Source organism: Chrysochloris asiatica, unplaced genomic scaffold (genome assembly GCF_000296735.1).
Source record: "Chrysochloris asiatica unplaced genomic scaffold, ChrAsi1.0 scaffold00333, whole genome shotgun sequence".
NCBI classification, from domain to species: domain Eukaryota; kingdom Metazoa; phylum Chordata; class Mammalia; order Afrosoricida; family Chrysochloridae; genus Chrysochloris; species Chrysochloris asiatica.
Genome location: NW_006408851.1, coordinates 545,624 through 566,082, shown reverse-complemented (window position 1 = coordinate 566,082; position 20,459 = coordinate 545,624). Strand labels below are relative to the sequence as shown.

At 50.9% G+C, this 20,459-nt stretch overlaps 1 protein-coding gene across 1 annotated transcript in view; it reads right to left on the bottom strand.

Moving 5' to 3' along the window:
* TNXB (tenascin XB) overlaps window positions 1-20,459 on the bottom strand; it is a 60,567-nt gene that overhangs the window by 24,544 nt on the left and 15,564 nt on the right. The window contains 12 exon segments of the mRNA XM_006875565.1: window positions 1,311-1,634; window positions 3,185-3,508; window positions 3,847-4,164; window positions 4,296-4,607; window positions 6,313-6,621; window positions 6,886-7,173; window positions 8,463-8,771; window positions 10,023-10,331; window positions 14,913-15,248; window positions 16,777-17,082; window positions 17,422-17,712; window positions 19,414-19,707. Of these exon segments, the coding sequence (XP_006875627.1) occupies window positions 1,311-1,634; window positions 3,185-3,508; window positions 3,847-4,164; window positions 4,296-4,607; window positions 6,313-6,621; window positions 6,886-7,173; window positions 8,463-8,771; window positions 10,023-10,331; window positions 14,913-15,248; window positions 16,777-17,082; window positions 17,422-17,712; window positions 19,414-19,707 (3,720 nt within the window).

The following is a 20,459-nucleotide window of genomic DNA, read 5'->3' as shown; positions in this document are numbered from 1 at the left end:
AGTCGGAACTGACTCCACGGTACTTAACAACAACAACAAACCACTGTGAGAAAATAAATTTCCACCCTTTGAAACCACTTATGTGGTTTTTAAATCAAATTGTATTGATAGCTGAGGGTGAAAGACAAGGCCATACATAGTGAGAACCCCTTTGCACTTGGGTCTTGTATTTCTTTTCTGTTGCTAACTGAGGGCAGAGCTGTCTCACTCCCTTGTCCCCCAGTGAGGCGGCTCTGCTGCCATGTGTGAAATTCTTTGTTTTCTGTTCTGAGTACAGTCTTACTCTGCCTTAGTAGTTGAATTAGAACCATCATGTCTCTTACATCTATTGTGTTTGGAAACTGGCTCTTCCGCATTTAGCAGGTAATAGCTACAAAAGAGTTTACCAAAAGCAGTTTAACCGATGTTATAAGCACACCTTAATAAGGCATTCTCCCCCTTCATTAAGTAACCAATGTTGGGAGTCCTGGTGTGGTGCTGTGGGTTAATGCGCCAGACTGCAAAGTTGTTTGTACCGCAAGGTTGACGGTTCAAGCTCATCAGTTGCTCCTCGGAAACCCTATACAGGGTCTCTATGGGTCGGATCGACTCCATGGCACTTAACAACAACAACATAACCAATGTTAGCAAGTGAACTAATAGTATACGTGTTAACAGAATTCAGTGTCTTTTAACATGAATGGATATCAGCTTGGGGGCTTGAGAAGCATATACAATTTTTCACACTGAAATCAGTGATAATTAACAAATCTGTGAGACTTGGCCCTAGGAGGTGTTCAGGGACTAATTACCTTCTTTGGGCAGGAAAGCCTATAGTTACCGTTCACTGTGAGCTAAGCCATACTGGTGCCCAAACCACAAGTATGGTTATTCCTTTTTCACAGATGAAGAAAGGGAGGCACAGAGAGACCTCCCTTTTTTCTTTAAGATCACACAGCTTGAATGGGTAAGGCTAGATCTGTCTGAGCCTGTAATTTCTCTAATTGGAGGAAATCACCAGCCCGGAGACTTCAGTCCCCAGTGGCCTCTCCCAGAAGGGCCTGGAACTTCTCCAGGATTCACTCTCCCTACTCCCTTGACCACTCCTGGCTAAGGTTTTGGTGAACAAGAGGTTGGGTCAGAGGTTTGTCAGGTTCTCGGAGCCCTGCCTCTTCAAGAACCCTAGAATCCTATGTATGAAGGGTGAGAGGGTGAGAGAGGGCAGGGACAGGCTTAGTCTCAGAGAATTGCACAGAAACAGCTAGACAATGACAATGAAAAGTGAGCCCAGTCCAGCTTGGAGACAGCCCAACACCCTACTTCATACTCACCAGTTAAACCAACAATGGAGACAGGACCCACGCGCTGGCCATTATGGAAGCCATACAAGTTCATCTTGTATTTGTGGTCAGGCTCCAGGCCTGAGATGGTGACCTCCTCCTTGTGTCCTGGCACCCGCACCACCTTGGGCTGCCCATCCCCGTTCCTGTACTGGACCAGGAAATGGTCAAAGTGGCCCTCAGGGACCGTCCAGGACAGACTCAGGGAGTCAGGAGTGGCATCGGTCACCATCAGCTCCTCCAGGCGTGGCTTTGGAAGGTCCTGACTGGTGCTGGGAGATGTTGCCACAGGAGCTGAGGGCTCCTCTTCATGGGCTAGGAAGGAAGAGATCCAGACAGAATCTTAGGAAGATCATCAAAGTCTGGGTGGCAACCACACTGGTCTCTTTGCCATCCCTCAAATGTGCTAGGCAGCCTCCCACCCCAGGACCTTTGCCCTGTGTGTTCCCTTCGCCTGAATGTTCTCTTCCCAGGTGTGTGTGGCTCTTGCTCATGCTTCCTTTATGTCTTTACTCAAATACCACCCTGATGTTTTCTTTATTTAAACCTCCAATTCCCCAACTGCAATATCTCCTCCTTATTTGAACCTGATTCCAGCAACAAATTGCAAAACAACAGTGACGAAGCAATCATGAGACTTCAGCTCTGCTTAGATACACGATGATATTAAGGAACGAGTGTTCATTTTGAAAGGTGTGGTCACTGTTTTGTGGTTATTTTTAAAGTAAAGAGTCCTCCTTTTTGTTTTTCTTTTTCTAATGGAAGTACAGCGTGCCGAGGAGTAGTGGCATATACATGCAATGAGATCCCACGTAACAATAAAAAGGAGCAAAGTTCTGACACATGCTACAACATAGCTGAATATTACGCTCTGTGAAAGAAGCCCAAAGCCAAAGAAAATATATGATATGACTCCATTTATATGAAATGTCCACAATAGACCAATCTACAGAGACAGGAAGTCTATACTAGTGGTTGCCTAAGGCTGGAGTGTGAATGCTGTGGCTCTGTACGGTAAACACTGGACTTTGAAACACAGGGTTGGTGGTTCAAGCCCACCAGCTGCTTTAAGGGAGAAAGATGAGGCTTCCTGCTCCACAAAGACACAGCCTTGGAAACCCTGTACGGGGTCACAATGAGTCAGATCCAACTCAACGACATTTAACAACTGGGCTGGACTGGGACTAGGCTTTCTGTGGTGATGGAAATCTTCTAACATTGGATTGTGGTCATAGTCATTTTGTTGGAAGTGCCATCAAATTGGTTCCAAGTCATAGTGACCCTGAGCAGCTGGTGGGTCTGAACTGCCAACCTTGCAGTTAGTAGTCCAGTGCTTATCCTATAGTGCCAAAAAACTCTGTAAATATACTAAGGATCAGTGAACACGTTCAAGTGTTTTGTAGTATGTGAATTCTAGCTCAATGTAACTGTTAATTCTAAAAATATACATATACATAGTGTGGAAGGATGAGAGGCAGGTGAGGCAGACATGAGCTGGCACTGACGGATAAAGCAGAGTGGTAGGAACTTGGAATTCATTACCATATTCTTTCTCTTTGCTTATATGTTTGACATTTGTATAATATTTGTTGAAGGGATTTTTTATTTTTCCCAATCCCACAGCAGTTCTCTTGAGTTCCCAGGCAGAGCAGATGGGTCAGTGAGCCACCAGCCTAGGTGACTGTATTCCCTATGGTCTCTCCCAAACAGGCCTGATCCTTCTCTGGGATTTGATCTTTCCACCCAGAGCATATCTGTCCTGGGTGCTGGTGGACAGGGGACTGGCTTTGGAGGCTTCAGGGCTCTGGGCCTCCATGTGGGAGATTTTGGAGGCTCCACAGGATGAGACTTTACCCCTTGCTCACCTGTTGTGCCCACTGTGGACACGGGGCCCACACGCCGCCCCTCATGGAGACCATACAGGTGCATCTTGTACTTCCGCCCAGGCTCCAGGCCCTGCACGGTGACCTCACGTTCCTCATCCCCGACTCGCACCACCTGGGGCCGCCCGTCCCTGTCCTTGTACTGCACGGTGAAGCCATCAAAGTGGCCCTGGGGGACGGTCCAGGAGAGGCTCAGCGAGTCTGAGGTGGATCCTGTCACTGTCAGCTCCCCCAGGAGTGGCTCCTCGGGTGTCTCTGGGGCCTCCGTGGTGGGCTCTGTGGGGGCGGGGGTCTCTTCCTCTGGATCTGAGAAGGGAGACACAGAGAGGGTGAGGAGGGGCTTATGAGAAGCATAGAGAAGTTGTGGCCAAAACTGGGACCTAAGGTTGGTTCTGAGAAGCCGTCTTGTGCTGGGTGGTTCTGATGGATCAACACCTCAGAAATGTGGCCAGAGTTCCTAGTCAGTGCTGGGTAATAGATGGCAGCCACCAGCACAGCTCATGGCTGTCCTTCCTGCCTCAGGAGAACTGGTCAGACCTCGGGGAGCCATAGGCAGAGGACACAAAAGTACCACAGCCACCATCACCAGAGAGAGGATGATTCTTCTGCTGCCCTCCCCCCAAGGGCCCCCACCCTCCACTCACCTGTCACCCCAATGGCAGAGACGGGGCCCACTCGCTGGCCATTATGGAAGCCATACAGGTTCATCTTGTACTTGTGGTCAGGTTCCAGGCCTGAGATGGTGACCTCCTCCTCGTGTCCTGGCACCCGCACCACCTTGGGCTGCCCATCCCCATTCCTGTACTGGACCAGGAAGTGGTCAAAGTGGCCCTCAGGGACCGTCCAGGACAGACTCAGGGAGTTGGGGGTGGTGTCGGTCACTGCCAGCTCCCCCACACGGGGTTTTATAGGAGTTTTGATGGCAGCTGTAGGCGGTTCTGAAGGTTCTTCCTCTTCCTCCTCTGAACAGAGAGAGGGACAGAGAGAAGGATTTGAGCAGTAGCAGGGTGTCTACAGGGGTGGGTGTCTGCCCTCCTCTGGGTCCCCCAGCTGTGTGGAAGGCAGCAGAGCAGCCAGAGCTCTTCTAGCTCACCTGTTAGGGCCTCGATGCGGGCAGGACCCACCTGCTGCCCATCATGGAAACCATACAGGTCCACCAAGTATCTCTGGTTGGATTTCAGGTCGGGGATGGTGACATCATTCTGGTCACCATCTAAACTGACCGTCTGGAGTAACCCGTCACTGTCTGTGTATTGGGCCACAAAGGAGTCAAATTCTCCCTCAACCGTCCAGGAGAGATGCAGGCTGTGTGGCGTGGCCTTCTCCAGGGTGAGTGGCCCCAGATGGGGCTCAGTCTCTGCAGGGGCTGGAGCCTCGGTCACACCTCTGTCTTCTTCCTTGGGGGCTGGCTCAGAGACAGGAGATATGGGTGAGGGTCTGTCTCGAACCCCTCAGAGACGGGGGGGAGGAGGAAAGAGAGACAGGCCAAGATGTGAGCAATCAAAAGGACCAACAGCTGATCCACATAGATGAATTTCACAAGCATTATGCAAAGTGCAAGAAATCCAGAAATAAACCAAACCCATTGCCAAGTCGATTTTGATTCATGGAAACCCCGTGTGTTGTTGTTGTTATGTGCCGTCAAGTCGGTTCTGACTCATAGTGACCCTGTATAGGGTTTCCGAGGAGCAGCTGTTGAGTTTGAACTGCTGACCTTGCGGTTAGCAGTCCCGTGGTTACCCTATCATGCCATACCAGGACTCCTTTTGGTTAGTTATTGTTGTTACTGTTATCAAGTGCCATCCTATCAGTTTTGATCCATAGTAACCTATAAGATTTCTGAGGAGTGGTTGGTGGGTTTGAACCACTGACCCTGAGGTCAGAAGTCCAGTACTTATCCTACAGTGCCACATCAGGACTCTTGGCTAGTGTTATTGTTATGTGCTATTGAGTTGGTTTCCATTCAGAACAGCCTTGTATAGGATTTCTGAGGAGCAGGTGATGGTTTTGAACTGCTGACTTTTGTGTTCCAGTGCTGGTCCTACAGTGCCACATCAGGAGTCTTGGTTAGTGGTAGGGCATAAATCATGTGAGCCACCCAGGAACCTTCAAATGCAAGAAGCCAGATGCAAAACACCACATACCATATTATTCTACTATGGTACACTTATAAAGGCCTTAAAGCTATCCTGGCAGAGAGAGTCTGGGGTTATAGGAATGGACTGCAGAGTCACCAGGAAACTGTGGGTTAAGGGAAATGTTTTGTATTTCATTTGTGATGGTGGTTTTACTTACTAAAACTCATTGAAACACTGACTTATAAGGGGTGAATTTTACTGCATATGATAAGCACTGAGCTATGAACCACAGGTGGGCAGTTCTAGCCCACCAATCGTTCCATGAGAGAAAGATGAGGCTTTCTACTCCCACGAAGATTTTTTAAAAAGTTTCAGATATCTTTTACAGGGCATCTATGAGTCAGAACCAACTCGACAGCACTTAACAAATGTGCTGTTCTCAGAAGCACTGCCTGTCTGCTAATGATGATGACAAACTTGGTACATGTATACAATGGAGTATTTCTCATTCATAAGAGGAATGAAGTTCCGATACATGCCAAAATATGAAGGAACCTTGGAAGACATCATGCTGAGCAAACTAAATCTGTTGCAAAAGAACAAATACTGTATATTCTCACTTGTTTGAAATAAACAAATATACACGAACCAAAAACTATTCATGGTTTCTAGGAGTCAGTGGGAGGGGGAAGGAAACATATTTAGCGGGCAGTGAGTTTAGGTTCATGGTGGTGGATAATTTGGAAAAGGATTGCAAGATCAGCTGCACAACTTGAAGAACCTAATCAGTATCACTGAAGAGCACATGGAGAATCTGTTGGTATATGCTTTTCTGTGAGTTCATATTTTCACCACAATTTTTCTTAAATGCTGAATTGGCTAATCTATGAAGTTTTACCACAATAACAAAAAAATAAAGCTGATCCCCTCCGGAAAAGAAGGGAGATGAAAACTCAGAAATGGTGTGGCTCCATGAGAGCAGGAAGTCAAGTGGGAATGGAGCGTAGGGGGTCTTGGCCGCAGCCCACTCACCAGTCACAGCGATGGCGGACAGGGGACCCACACGCCGGTCACCATGTAGTCCATAGAGCAGGAGCTTGTATCTGCGGGCAGGGTCCAGGCCCGGGACGGTGGTCTCCCGGAGGCTGCCCTCCACAGGCACCACCTGGGGCTGTCCATCCTTGTCCTTGTACTGGACCACAAAGGAGTCAAACTCTCCCTCGGGAACTGTCCACGAGAGGCCCACAGAATCTGGGGTGACGCTGGTCACCTGCAGCTCCTCCCCTAGACGAGGCTTCATGGGTCGTTTGGTTTCAGGCTTGTCCATAGCTCTCCGGGGCTCTGAGATGGAGACACAGGGAGGGAATGGCTGAGATGGTTCTGGAAGGCTGGTGACCTCCCAGGGCAGGACTGAGAGACCTGGAGATAGGGCTTTGTGTGGCTGAGCTTCTGCAAGACTGGTATGAGTGCCTGGGGAGCTGGATCCAAGCTGGGGAGGCTGGGGTCAAATCACAACCACGTGGCGATCAGCAGGGTGCCGGGTGCCTTCTTTGGAAGGCCTCAGGGGAGTAGAGTAGGGCTTGCAGGGGACTCGCTCACGCTCACCTGTGGTGCCATCAGTGGTGAGGGGGCCGTGGCGCTTCTTGTCCAGGAGGCCGTAGAGGAGGAATCGGTACTTGCGGCCGGGGTCCAAAGGGGTGATGATGACTGAATGTTGGTGGCCTTCCACAGGCACCACCCTGGGCCCATCCCTGTCCTTGAACTGGACCACGAAAGAGTCAAAGTCGCCCTCGGGGACGGTCCAGGAGAGGCGCAGCGAGTCTGTGGTGGGATCCGTCACCCACAGCTCCCCAAGTCGAGGTGGGGTTCCTAAGCTGTCAGCACCTCGGGCAGCTGACAGAGAAGAAAGATTCTTGGGCTTATTTTTTTCCAAAATGACTCCCTGACTGCCTCCCACTGGGGTTGGAAAAATCCAGAAGGGTCCAAACGATCAGTACCTCCCCAAAGTGTTTCTATCATCCTCCTGACCCTGCCACCAGTACCAACTGGCCCAGACCTCTCTCCACATGACCAATGTGGGGAGGGACCTTCTGCCCTAAGACATCTCTGTCTAGCCCCCTCCCACCTACTGGAAACTGTTTTTCTAGCAGGTACAGCTTATCATAGAAGCCCATGCTTTGGCTTCAGCTTGTCTCTGGAGCCATCTGAGGATCCAGGGGAGGTTAGAGAGGTGCAGAATCTCTGAGAGGGGCAGACCATAGCTAGGGGAGCCAGGAGTTATGCTGGTCACTGACTTGGCCCTGGACTCTCTCATGCACTGGCTGAACCTGGGAGAAGTGAAACTCCTACAGGGCCCCATGGGGCAGTGGGGCTGCCTGTGGGTGGGGTAAGCAGTGAAGTGGGGACCTGAGATGGGGAAGGATCTGGTGTCTGCCCAAGGAATCATTGGGGCCTGGGAAGGAGCTGGCCTGCTGCCTTCCTGGACAGGGAGAACTCTGACAGCATTGTTATTGTGAGAGTGTTCTGGCAACAGGGAGCTCCAGGGTGGGGAAGGCCTGGACCGAACCCCAGGAAAGGGGCAAAGCTGGCTGGGCCAGGCAGTCAGCCCAGGGCTCTTCTGGTTCCAGTTTTGAGGCCCCAGGCGGGCAGGAGGAGGAGGGAGGTGTTCAGAGAGACAGGGATGGGACTGGGACGAGATGGACCTTAGCCAGGAGGGGAAGTGAGGGACTGTGGGGGTAGTCAGAGAGGTGGCAGCAAAACCCTCAGAAGTGATGAGTACCTGGAGAGAGGCCCCTTCTCCCAGTGTCCCAGTCCAGAAGTGTGTCTATGGAAAACAGCACCTAAGGCAATTCGTCTTAGATTGCTGAATCATCCCTCAGAGCTGGTGGAAACTGTGATGGGCAATAGAAACTGCTCACAGATACCCAGCCCCTCAAGTGATGCCTAAAGCATGTGCCATTCCTTAGCTCTACCTCGGTTCTCAGTTCTATCCTCCAGGAAAGGGTATGAAGGTGTAAAGTATGACAGGAGAGAAAAAAGTCCTGGGCAGAGTAGCCAGGAATTGGCCCTGATCTCCTGCTCTTGCCTGCCTTGTGCCTTTCCAAATGAAAAAGAGATGAGACCAGGGAAGCCTTCTTCAGCAGCGTGAGGAAGGGCAGGAAGGCCACAAGGGGGGCTCTCACCAGTCTTCGCCTCCACAGAGACTGGGCCTTGTCGCTTCCCATCTTGGATCCCAAAGAGCAGGAACTTGTACTTGCGAGAAGGCTCCAGGTCAGGGATGGTGACCTCACGCTGGTCTGCTGCCACAGACACCACCTGGGGCTGCCCGTCCCTGTCCTTGTACTGGACCACGAAGGAGTCAAACTCGCCCTCTGGGACTGTCCATGAAAGGCCCACGGAGTTGGAGGTCACTTCAGTTGCTATCAGCTCCCCAAGGCGAGGCTCCTGGGGATGTTCAGGAGCCTCTGTGACTGGGACTGATGGAAGGGGAGCTAGAATCCAGAAGACAAAGAAAGTGGCTGAAATTCTAAGGGGAGAATTCTCCTTTAGCAGACTCCTGGGCTCCGTGAGCCTCAGGGAGTCCATGATTTTCCATGCAGCTTTTCCTCAATGTGAATCTGCCTGAGCAGTACCTGTGACTCTGTCTCCAATGGAAACCACAGGTGTTCTCAACTACTTACAGTGACTGCAGGAACTTCAGAGCAGCGCTGCCACTCATCACAACTTTTAAACACCGGCTGATTGTGAAACTTGCTGCTAAATCTTGTTACTGAATGAACCAACATAGAAGTCCAAACCCTAATCCCAAACCTGTTGCTGTGGAGTCAATGCCGACCCCTAGCGACCCCATGTGTTACAGAGTAGAACTGCTACATAGGGTTTTCTTGACTCTAATCTTTATGGATACCCTATACAGGGTTGCTGAGCTGGAATCGACTTGATGGCACGTAACAACAACAACAACAACAACAACAACAATCTTTATGGAAACATATTGTCAGCTGGGTGGGTTCAAACCACCAACCTTTAGGTTAATAACTGGGTGCAAACTTCCTAAAGCCTCCTTAATAAAGAAGTTCACATATTATTAAATCACACATTTGAATTTTACAAAGTATGTTAATAATTGCCAGTATTAGTTGGCTTCCTTTGTTATCCTATGCATTTTACTTGATAGGTTTACAAACGCTGTTCCGAGAGGAGTCCCTGCGTTTTCTCAGACGCACGGCCCCAAGATAGCAGAGCGCCTGAACCAGAAAAGCCACAAGGGGCAGGAAGGACCATCTGGAGTGGGCTGCTTCCCAGGCGGACTAAGACTGCCTCTGTTGAGGGGAAGGCGGCTGAGGACCTCTAAGGACAAATGCTAAGCTGTGTGTCATTAAACCTTAATTAAAAAGGGCAGCAGGGGGAGGTGGCAGCCATGTCCAAGTCACTGTAGGGTTGTGAAGAGAAGGGGGGAAACAGCTGTAAACACTCAGAGAGTCTGTGGGCTGGATGTGGGTCTGATTCAGATGGAAGAGAAACAATTCCACTGGGGGAGGGTGCTCAGGGTAAAGCAGGGGCGGCTCCAGCCTGTATGAGGAGCCAAGGGGTGGGGAAACTGACTAACGTGTCTGTGCCCCAGAAAGGACCTGTGGGACCACTGAGACAGGGTGTAAAGGGGTCCAGCCCCTCAATGAGGGAATGGTGGTGGCCAGGCAGGGCTGGGAGAGGGGTGGAATGGCCTCAGCCCGCTCACTCACCTGTCATGGCTACCACAGACAGGGGCCCCACACGTTGTCCATCATGTATCCCGTAGAAGTTGAACTTGTACTTGTGGGAGGGCTCCAGGTCAGGGACCGTGACCTCACGCTGGTCTGCGGCCACAGACACTGCCTGGGGCTGCCCGTCCCTGTCCTTATACTGGACCATGAAGGAATCAAATTCACCCTCGGGTACTGTCCACAAGAGGTCAACAGAGTTTGGGGTTACATCTGTCACTGTCAGCTCCTCCAGGCGTGGCTCCTGAGGGGGCTCATTGATTGGAGGAGCCTCTTCTTCCTGTTTTGGAGCTGAGACAGAGATGGGGGACATGTTAGGAAAAGACCCTCTTTTTCCTTGAAAATAATTATGTAGTTGCTTTTATCATACCCACGAGGTTGATTTGTTTTAAAAGTACACACTGACAGGCTCATCTGTCTGGTCAACACTCTGCCATGTTGCCCTTGTTGTGTGTCATCAAGTCTGTTCAGACTCATTAACGAACTGCACAAAACTTCTGGGGCTGTAAATCTTCACGGGAGCAGAAAGCCTTATCCTTCTTCCACAAAGTGGTTGAAGGGCTCGAACCATGGACCTTGTGGTTAGCAGTCCAGCGCTTATCCTACAGGGCCACAACACTCACTCTTCCATGTTGTTGTTAAGTGTCATCGAGTCGGTTCTGACTCAGTGATCCTGTAGAAAGTTTCTGAGTGGTTGGTGAGTTTGAACCACCGACCTTGCAGTCTAGTACAGTATCCTGCAGCGCCACACCAGGACACTCTTCCATAAGTCCCTTTAATCTGGGACTGCGCTTGGTGGGGTGTCAGCTGTCCCAGAGACCCTGGGAAAGTGGCTGAATTCCATCCGTATGTTCATCATTCTAAATTCATCCCCCTTGTCCAGACCTCTCCATCTGAACCCCACACTTATGCTGCTCAGCATCTTCCCTGGATGCCCAATGGGTGTCTCAAATTCAGAAGCACATGGCAGGTACGGCATGCGCCCAGGGCGCCAGTTGGGATGGGGGACACTGAACAGTTTCTGTTGGTCCTTCGCAGTTCCTACAGCCAGCTCTGAAAGATCACTCAGCAATTTAAAACGAATTGCCATAGGTGTTTATTTCCCATAGACACATTGCTGTCCAAATCCACGACTCGTGAGCTCCCCGCATTTGCTCCCTATGCAGCCTTGTCCATCTCAGGCCAGAACTCTCTGTCATCTGAGTGCTATCTCCTCACATCCCACTGACTGGAATGGCACCACCTTCAGGACCTGGACCCTTCTTATCACCTGCTCTGCCCCACCTCCAGGCACCACCATTTCTTGCTAGACTATTCCAGTAGCTTCCTTAGTCACCTCCTTCCTCCACCCTCATTCCCCTTCCATCAGTCCTCAGTACTCCCCACCCCCTGCGCAGCTGCCAGAGGCTGGAAGTAGCTCCATCTCCCTCAGACTAAAAGCCTCATCTTTACAATGGCCTATGAGATACCACATGGAATTTTCTAACATCCTCCCCCACGCTTCATCTTCCTTCCATTCAGTAGACATGCTGGTACCTCCCTGCCTGCCTGAACTCCTTGGTGGCATTTGCTCTTCCTTCTTCCTTGAATGCTCTTTCTGCAGACACCTGTGTAACTTGTCATCTCACCTTCTTGGAGTCCTTCCTCAGTCATCACCTTCTCAGGAAGGCCCCTTTCCCAGCCCACTGACACAGACTCACCATCTCAGCTACTGGACATTGTGTTTCTGCACAACACTCATAGCTCTAACCTGCAGCCTTGCCCACACACGGAAGCACCTGCTGCCTACCTCCCTCCGGGAGAGTCAGCCCTCAAGCAGAGACTCTGCCTTGCCCTCTGCTGTATCTCCTGCAGAGACACTCACCAAGGGTTGTTAAATCAGTGAACAGTCTGAGGAGGCAGTGAGTGATGTTAATGGGGGAGGAACAATCTGGAAAAGGAGCGTGAGATGATTGCACAGCTTGAAGAATGTAATTTGTGTTACTGAATGGTACATGCAGAAATTGTTGAATTGGTGTATGTTCTGCAATGCACATTCACAACAACAAAAATAAAATACATTTTAAAAAACTAACGAATGGTCTACAGGTTTGAGCTCAAGAAAGCTGAGCTCAGGACCTGCTAGCCCCTACTGCCTTGGAATGACCTGAATCTAGGAGGCACCCCTCATTAGTCCAATTAGATGGATTCAACTCCCTACTGCTTGTTTCTCTAGCTCCTGAGGAAAAGTCCTAGAGAAGTAAAACTTGTCTAAAAACAAACTGATTTTAAAAAGAAGAAAAGAAAGCCAGACTGGTGATGAGGCCTCAGGCAGACAGAACTGAGTCTAGGTGGGGTAAGAAGCTACCATGGCAGCTGCAGTAGGGAGGAACCAGATTAACCATCAGGTACTGAGCATTTCATAGCAGCCCCATTTGTTAGAGTAGATCTGCTCCATAGGGTTTCTTGGCTGTAATCTTTACCAAGGACTCCTAGTGTGGTGCTGTAGGATCAGCACTGGACTGTGAACCACAAAGTCAGCAGTTCAAATCCACCAGCTGCTCCTCAGAAACCCTAGACAGGGTCGCTATGAGTCGGAACCGACTTGAGGACACTTAACAACAACATTCTTTACTGAAGCAGATTACCAGGTCTTTCTTCTAGCTGGGTGGGTTTGACACACAAATCCTTAGGTTAATAGTCAAGGGCGAACCATCTGTGCCATCCAGAAACACATGGGTGGCTATGAGTTGAAATTGACTTGACAGCAACAGGCTTGTTTTTTGAGCACATGTTATATGCTAGGCACTAAACCAGGCAATCATTGCATTTCGTTTGCTGTCTAGCTTTATTAATCCCTAGTGCATCCATTTCCTGCCCATTTTTGCCCTCTGTACAGTGTCGTTATAAGTCAGAACTAACTCTGCAGCACTTAACTTCCTTCACAAAACTCATCTATCAGTTTGTTGTACTGAAGTGGCTTAGGTATTGCTGTGATGCTGGGAGCTAGGTACCAGTATTCCAAATACCAGCAGGGTCACCTATGGTGGACAGGTTTCAACAGAGCTTCCAGACTAGAGAGAAAGGCCTGGTGACGCCAATAAAAACCTATGGATCCCAGAATATTGTCCAGTATTTCAGCTCACTTACTTTGTACACATCATGAGGAGGGACCAGGCACTGGAGAAGAACATCATGTTTGGTAAAGGGAAGGGCCAGCAAAGGTGAGGGAAACCCTCAATGAGATGGATGGACAGAATGGGCTCAAATAGACCAACGGAAGTGGCATGGGACCGGGCAACGCTTTGTTCTGTTATATGCGGGCTTACTCTGAGTCAAAGTCAACTCGACAGCAACATGCTTCCTTCCATGAGCGAGAAACTGTCACTCATCATCAAGCCTTCCTTATTGCTGGATTAACCGGGAAAGGTGAGATTAGAACTCCCCATGAGTATGACAAGCCCCACACTACATTTAGGATAATCCTTTTCCCATTTAGAGATATTTCTAATTAGTTCCATGCATTTGATCTCCTGCCAACAACTGTGCTATGCATCAGGTAGGCCCCTCAGTCAGCTCCCCAGACTCTGCTGTTTCCACATCTGCTGCTCTGAGGGCCATTTAAATATTCTCCAGGACATCTAAAATATATGTCTTAAAATATCTAGTCTGAAAAAAAAAACTAGTCTGTGAACATGGATATACAGTGACTTCTCCACAGGGAATTTTGAGAAAAAAGTAAAAATGAATACGCTAATCTTTTACATCACCACCTCTAACCCTCCCTACAATGTGGGTTTGTTTGCTCCACCTTGAAGCTGAGGAACTTGAGGTTCAGACAGATGAGGTAATTTTTTCAAAATTATCCCAGCTAAGAACTCAGTTTGTTAGATAACCAAACTAAATTTTCTCTACTACACCACCTCAGTGAGTGACCCCTTACTTCGGGGTCAGGGCTTCACAGAGCCCTGTGTGGCTGCCAGGAGAGGGGAGATCCATGGGTCACCCCAGGAGAAACCTCAGCAGCATGTTCTGAGCCTGGCACGAGCTTTCACTATGCTACCTCAGGCCCTGAGGATAGTAACTTAGAGTGACTTTGCCTTTTGTTCTCCTCTCAGTGCTGACTGACTCAAAGAAAAGAAATCAGAGGTGGAAGGTTCTAGAAATTCAGCCAATCAAGTCACTCTGAAGTAGGGTTTTGTGGAGGTACAAAAGCCACGCTCTAGAAGTCCATCTATTTCTCTGCCTTTATGTGTTTAATCTTTCCTCTTATAGTAACAGCTGTGTTTGAAAAAAGGTGTGTTCTTCTTTGGATGAGCAAAGGGGAAAGGAGATTTCTCGCTGTGATCAAACTGGGCAGGAGGGTTGCAGCTTGCATGGAGGAGATGAGAGGCAGTACTTTTGTGATGGCCAAAGTGACCCGATGACTGGACCCATGAGGGATTTAAAAGTGCTCTTTGATGTAAAGCAGGATTTGAGCTGCAGTGGGAAGGAAGCCAACATCTCATGCACTTTCCATTGTTAATGGGGTGGAGTGGATACTAGAGTAAGGATAACTATAAGACTCTGGTGGTAAACATTGCCCATGTGCTTGCTCTGCGCCAGGTCTGTTCTTAGTGCTTTATGCTTGTTGTCTCACTTCATCTTCTCTGTAATTCTGTGAAGTGGGTACTATCATCCTCATTTTACAGATGAGGAAATAGAGGCTTAGAAAGTCTAAAACTCGCTCAAGGTCACACAGCTGGTGTAGCCTCAGTGGTTTGCTCTTTCGTCTTCCCCAAACACATGAAGCCCAGTGGTTCCAGAAGATGAGGAGAGAACCATTTACCAGAGCTTAGGGGTTAGGAGTTGGGGTAGAGAAATTGAACTAGGTGCAGGCATCCCTTCACTCACCTGTTGTGCCCACTGCAAACACGGGGCCCACACGTCGCCCCTCGTGGAGACCATACAGGTGCATCTTGTACTTGCGCCCGGGCTCCAGGCCCTGCACGGTGACCTCACGTTCCTCATCCCCGACACGCACCACCTGAGGCCGCCCATCTCTGTCCTTGTACTGCACGGTGAAGCCGTCAAAGCGGCCCTGGGGGACGGTCCAGGAGAGGCTCAGCGAGTCTGAGGTGGAGCCTGTCACTGTCAGCTCCCCCAGGAGTGGCTCCTCGGGAGTCTCTGGGGCCTCTGTGGTGGGCTCTGTGGGGGCAGGGGTCTCTTCAATCCTGTCTGAGACAGGAGCTGAAATGGCAAGAGAGGAAACATTTGAGGAATTCACCTATACTATATTCACAGACAAGGAATCCTGGTGGCAAGGTGGGTTAAGCATTGGGCTGGTAACCTTAAGGTTGGGGGATGGGGGTGGGTGGGTGGGAAGAGAGACGAGGTGGTCTTCGCCCATAAAGATTTACAGTCTCTGAAATCGGAAGGAGCAATTCTACAATGTTCTCCATGCATGCTATGAGTTGGTATTGACTCAAGGGCCATGGGTTTGGGTTTGGGTATTTGCAAATAGTGAGGGTGTGGCCTGAGGAGTGGGATGGAAGGGTGAGCACCCTGTGCTCCTCCCTTTCAGCTGCTCCCACCCCTATTTCCAGATCAGGATAGTGGAATGTTTTCCTGCTAAGGCCTATTCTGGTGGCCCTACCCTTCTTGCCCTTTAACCCTAAGGAGTGACTCAGGAAGGGAGGGCTTCAAGGGAAAGTGAGAGAAAGAGCCCTGTTGTCCCTCAGCTGACTCTCTGTGGGCACCACACACCCCTGGCACTGAGTACCATGGAGTGGAGAGAATATGGTGCTTCTCTGTCCATGGAGACTCCTTAGGGGTAGGGAAATGGAGAGGAGCAGCAGGGGAGAGTGATAACTCAGGGAAGGGTGGGAAGGATAGAGAAAGGTGAGCAGAAAAATGTTTACTGGGCAGTGAGATCAGGGGCCAATAACAGCTCATACTTAAATAGCAGTTTCAATGTGCCTGATGCTGTTTGTAGATTAATTATTTAATCCTAGCTACTCTATGAAATCATTACCATCATTATCCTCAGATGAGAAAGCTGAGGCACAGGGATTGTAAAGAACTTGCACACGATGCCATAGCTGGGATTAAAATCTAGGCAGTTGGCTCCAGAGATCGTACAATGCTATACTAACTCCCTCTTGGCAAGGAGGGCCACAGACACAGCACAGGACAGGGAGAGGAGGGGACATGGACGAATGGGCTAGGGTGCTAGGCTGGAAATGAGTAGCCAGTGGGGGGCTGGCAGAGCCCTTTATGTGGCTCCAAACTGTGTGGGAGACAGGCAGTCGGGTGGGAGAGGAGTTCTCTTCACCCTGAAAAGAGGTGGAGGGAAAGGTACTCTTGTCCCCACACTTGGTCAGCTCTGAACTCAGCAGCAGTGGGAGGAGTGGGGAGGAGCCGGCCACGGAGGCTCAGAAATGAGCATGGTAGAGGATGAAGCCCAGCAAAAACCATGGGGTGGGAAGATGGCTGTTGAGTTATGAGGATGTCTGTGGGGAGGATCACCTGTGGTAGAGGAAAGACTCCCTGAAAGACAGAGAAGCAGGGCTGGGAAGGGAATTAGAGGTTGGAGATAGCCAGAGGTTGGATGAGGAGTCTTGGATCTGGCGGGTGCAAGAGCAGTGAATGGGAGGCTTTAGCAGAGTCAGAGCGGAGGAGGAGAAGGTGGAGGGAGGCCCTAAGGTGCCCTGAGCCTGAGAATGCTAGCCTTGGAACTGGAGGCTAGCAGGAGAGGCCCCTGGGGGCTCTGACTCACCTGTCATGGCCACCACAGACACGGGTCCCACACGCTGACGGCCCTGAAGCCCATAGAGGTTCATCTTATACTTCCGCTCAGGTTCCAGCCCAGAGATGGCGAGCTCATTCTTGTCCCCACTGACAGGCACTGCCTGGGGCTGCCCCTGAGCATCCTTGTACTGGATTACAAAGGAGTCAAAGGGACCCTGGGCCACCGTCCAGGACAGGCGCAGGGTGTCTGGGGTCATGCCGGTCACTGTCAGCTCCCCCAGGAGGGGTTGCTTGGGGGACTCTGGGTGGGCGTGCTCCTCTTTCCTTTCTGGGGCTGTAAAAAGAAGAGCCAGTGAGAGCTGAACTAGTCCAGGTTGGGGCTTAGAGTTTGGACTACAAGGCACAGCTGAGGGGGAATCACAGTTTGACGCTACGAATGCTAAACTCCTGGACAGTCTGACATAGCCAGTGTGTAGCACACCTTGTAGGTCTTGGGGAGTAGCTGAATGGGATGGAAGGGGCCCAACAAGCAGGGGAGTCTGGCGGGCCCCTCAGCCCCAGAGTAGAGCCAGGATACCCATTAGTAGTCTGGGTGGGAGGCCCAGCTGATGGAAGGCAAGTGTGCACAAGGCCGGGAGGGACAGACACAGGGGCTTGGGTGGCTGCCACTCACCTGTGGTGCCATCAGCCGTGAGGGGGCCATGCCGCTTCCTGTTAGCAATCCCGAATAGAGTGAATCTGTACTTGTGGTCAGAGTCCAGGGGGGAGACAATGACTGAGCGCTCAGGCCCTTCCACTGGTACCACCTGGGGCCGTCCATCCCTGTCCCTGTACTGGACCAGGAAGGAGTCGAACTGGCCTTCAGGGACTGTCCACGAAAGGCGCAGCGAGTCTGGAGTAGGATCTGTCACCCACAGCTTTCCCAGGCGGGGCAGGGTCCCTGGGCTGGGATCACTCCAAGGCACTAGGAGGAGGGGTAAAGAAACGGAGGGGGTATAAGTTATAGGAGAAGGTAAAGTGCACCTCCCCTGCAGGGTTGCTATGTGAGGTTGTGCAAGTTGTTCACAAAGTTATGTAGTTGAAGGAGCAAGTGGGGATTAAAACTCAGCGGGTGCCCGGTTTGCCAAGTCATGTGCCCTGTGAGGGGCTGGGTCCAACTATAAGAAGGAACACCTTCTTCTAAATGACACAAAAGCATTGTATGGACTAGTGTGACAGCCCTGAGAAAGGAGGCCGGGCCAGGCTTTTTCACATCTCCCCAGGCAGGGAACCCTTCAATATACCCTCCACTGCTTCTAGGCTCAGATACTACTTGGTTTCTCCTCCAAGAAAGGGAAGCACACTCCTTGGAGCATTTTAACGTGGAACAGCCTCCCACACCTGGGCTCCAGATCCCTCCTCCTCTTCCTGGGAATGTCTATGCATGATGACCCTGGCTGGACCACCAACATTGAAACCTGTTCCTATCCTCCTCTGTGCTGGGTACAACTCCTCTAGTCCCTGCCCTCCCTCTGCTCTCTAGTCCCAGCCCAGATTCCAGAAAGATATGTTGTAACTATGTCCTCACTTCCATCACTCACCCCAGCCTTGCCGACACTGGGCCTCCAGCCGCACCCCTCCAGCGAGACTGCTCTCAGTGGGGGTCAATGGTGACCTGGACATTGCTAAGTCCTGTGGACACTGTAGCCCCTGAATCACCCTTATGGAATCTGGCATGTCTGACCGCACCCTCTGTCTGGGAGGCCAGGACACCATTCTCCTGGCTTTGCCTCTCCTGAGGTCACCCCCTCATCCTACCGCATGCCACGGCCTGCTCTACGGGTTCTCCTTCCTCTGCTCCTCCCTGAGTGTTGGTGTTCCTCAGGACTCCACGGCCCTGCCTCTTCTCCTCTTGAAACCTTCACTGTGGTCTCAGCATCTATCCCCTATCTTCAGGCCTTTTCTCTGGGTTCCCCACCACTTTCTGCCACCTTGCCTTTCCTGTGCCTCAGTTTTCCTCATCTATCAAACAGGATGAGTCATCGGGCTGCTGTCAGAATCTGTGGTGTGATACACTTGGAACATCTTGAGTACATTTGACACTCAACACTCAAAAGATGTTTATCTATGTCCCAAAGGCCCCTCAAATTGCTCCACCTCTGCTGCTTTCTGCCTCTGGAGGCAGACAGTCTGAACCAGAAATCTGGAGTTTACCTGGGTGTCCCTGCTCTTTACCGGTTCCCTTCCTTCACCTCCCACATCTAGCCCACTGCCACCATCCCAGCCAGGCCACTAGCATTTCTCACTTAACTCACGTCTCTAGACATCCTCAGCACTCATTGCGGTGCTGGTCGCAAATGAAATGTCTGGTCACGTTGCTAAAAGCCCTTCCGAGGCCATCTTTGGCCATTACTGAGACCTGAGGCCCTCAGCCTGACACACAGGCCCTGAGATCAGGTCCCTTGTTTCCCCACATGCTCTGCTTTCATAAGGGTCACACTTCTCTCCTGTCTTGTCTGTCACAGATCCATCTTCATTGCTCTCTGCCTGCATAATTACTAATTTCCCTTCAGGATTTAGCTCAGGCACTACCTCTCCCAGGAAGCCTTCCTGGAGCTCCCAAAGTGGACTCCCAGAGCGCTGGAAGAGCCTCCTCTAGAACAGTATGGAGGGCGGGGCTACTCACCAGTCTTGGCCTCAGCGACCAGTGGGCCATGCCGCTTCTTGTTGACGAGTCCATACAAGACAAATTTGTACTTTCGGCCAGGTTCCAAGGAGGTGATAGGAAATGAGCGCTGTGGCCCCTCCACAGGTACCACCCGCTGCCTGTCCCTGTCCTTGTACTGGATCACAAAGGACTCAAAATTGCCCTGGGGGACCGTCCAATGCAGGAGCAGCGAGTTGGGAGTCACATCTGTCACAGTCAGCTCACCCAGGCGTGGCTGGACCAAGGACAGATCAGGTTTCTCTCCATCCCTGTCTGGGGTGTGAAGGACAGAGCAAAGCAAGTGAACTCCACCATTCCCTTGCCTCCTTTTCTCCCTTCCTTTCTGCCCACCAGCTCATTTCACCCTGGACAGCTCCCTCCCTAGAAGCTGGCATTTCCCTCACTTCTCAGACCTCTATGAGGAGCCCTTTTGGTAAAGGGAGCATTTCCTCCTCCATCTCTTTTCCCAATTGGGGCTTCAGTCCTTTCCTTCCAACAGCTTCCCCACCCTCTTACAAAGGATCTTTGGGGGAGTTTTAATTCCCCAAGTTTCTGCCTAAGAGTTTCAAGACTCCCCACTACTGTTTTAAGAGCAGTGGGAAGGCGCCTCAGCCCACCTCTCTCCCTGTTGCCCTCTCCCCCAAGAGCTTCACTTGGAGTTGAAGAGAGAGCCAGCTATCCTGAGCCCCACAAAGAGGGAAAAGGAGGGGATGTGAACCCCAGGTTTTGTCCTTCACTGGGCCCCCAAACCTCATCCATCCCTGAAATTCTGACAGCTCTGGAACCCCTATCTCCTACAGAATTGTCTGATGGGACCATGGGTGCTATCTACTTCAGGCCAAGCTCCCAGGGTTGGGGAGCAGAGCCATCCTAGCCTGTCCAGTGTGGGGTGACAGAGACTGTAGGGCAAGAGGGGGAAGAAGGGGACTGAGAGTCAGAATCCTCAGAGCCAGAGGCTTCCCACTCCCACCCTGAGTGGCCTATTGGGGCAGCAGGGCAGGGCAGAGACATCAGGAAATGAGGGA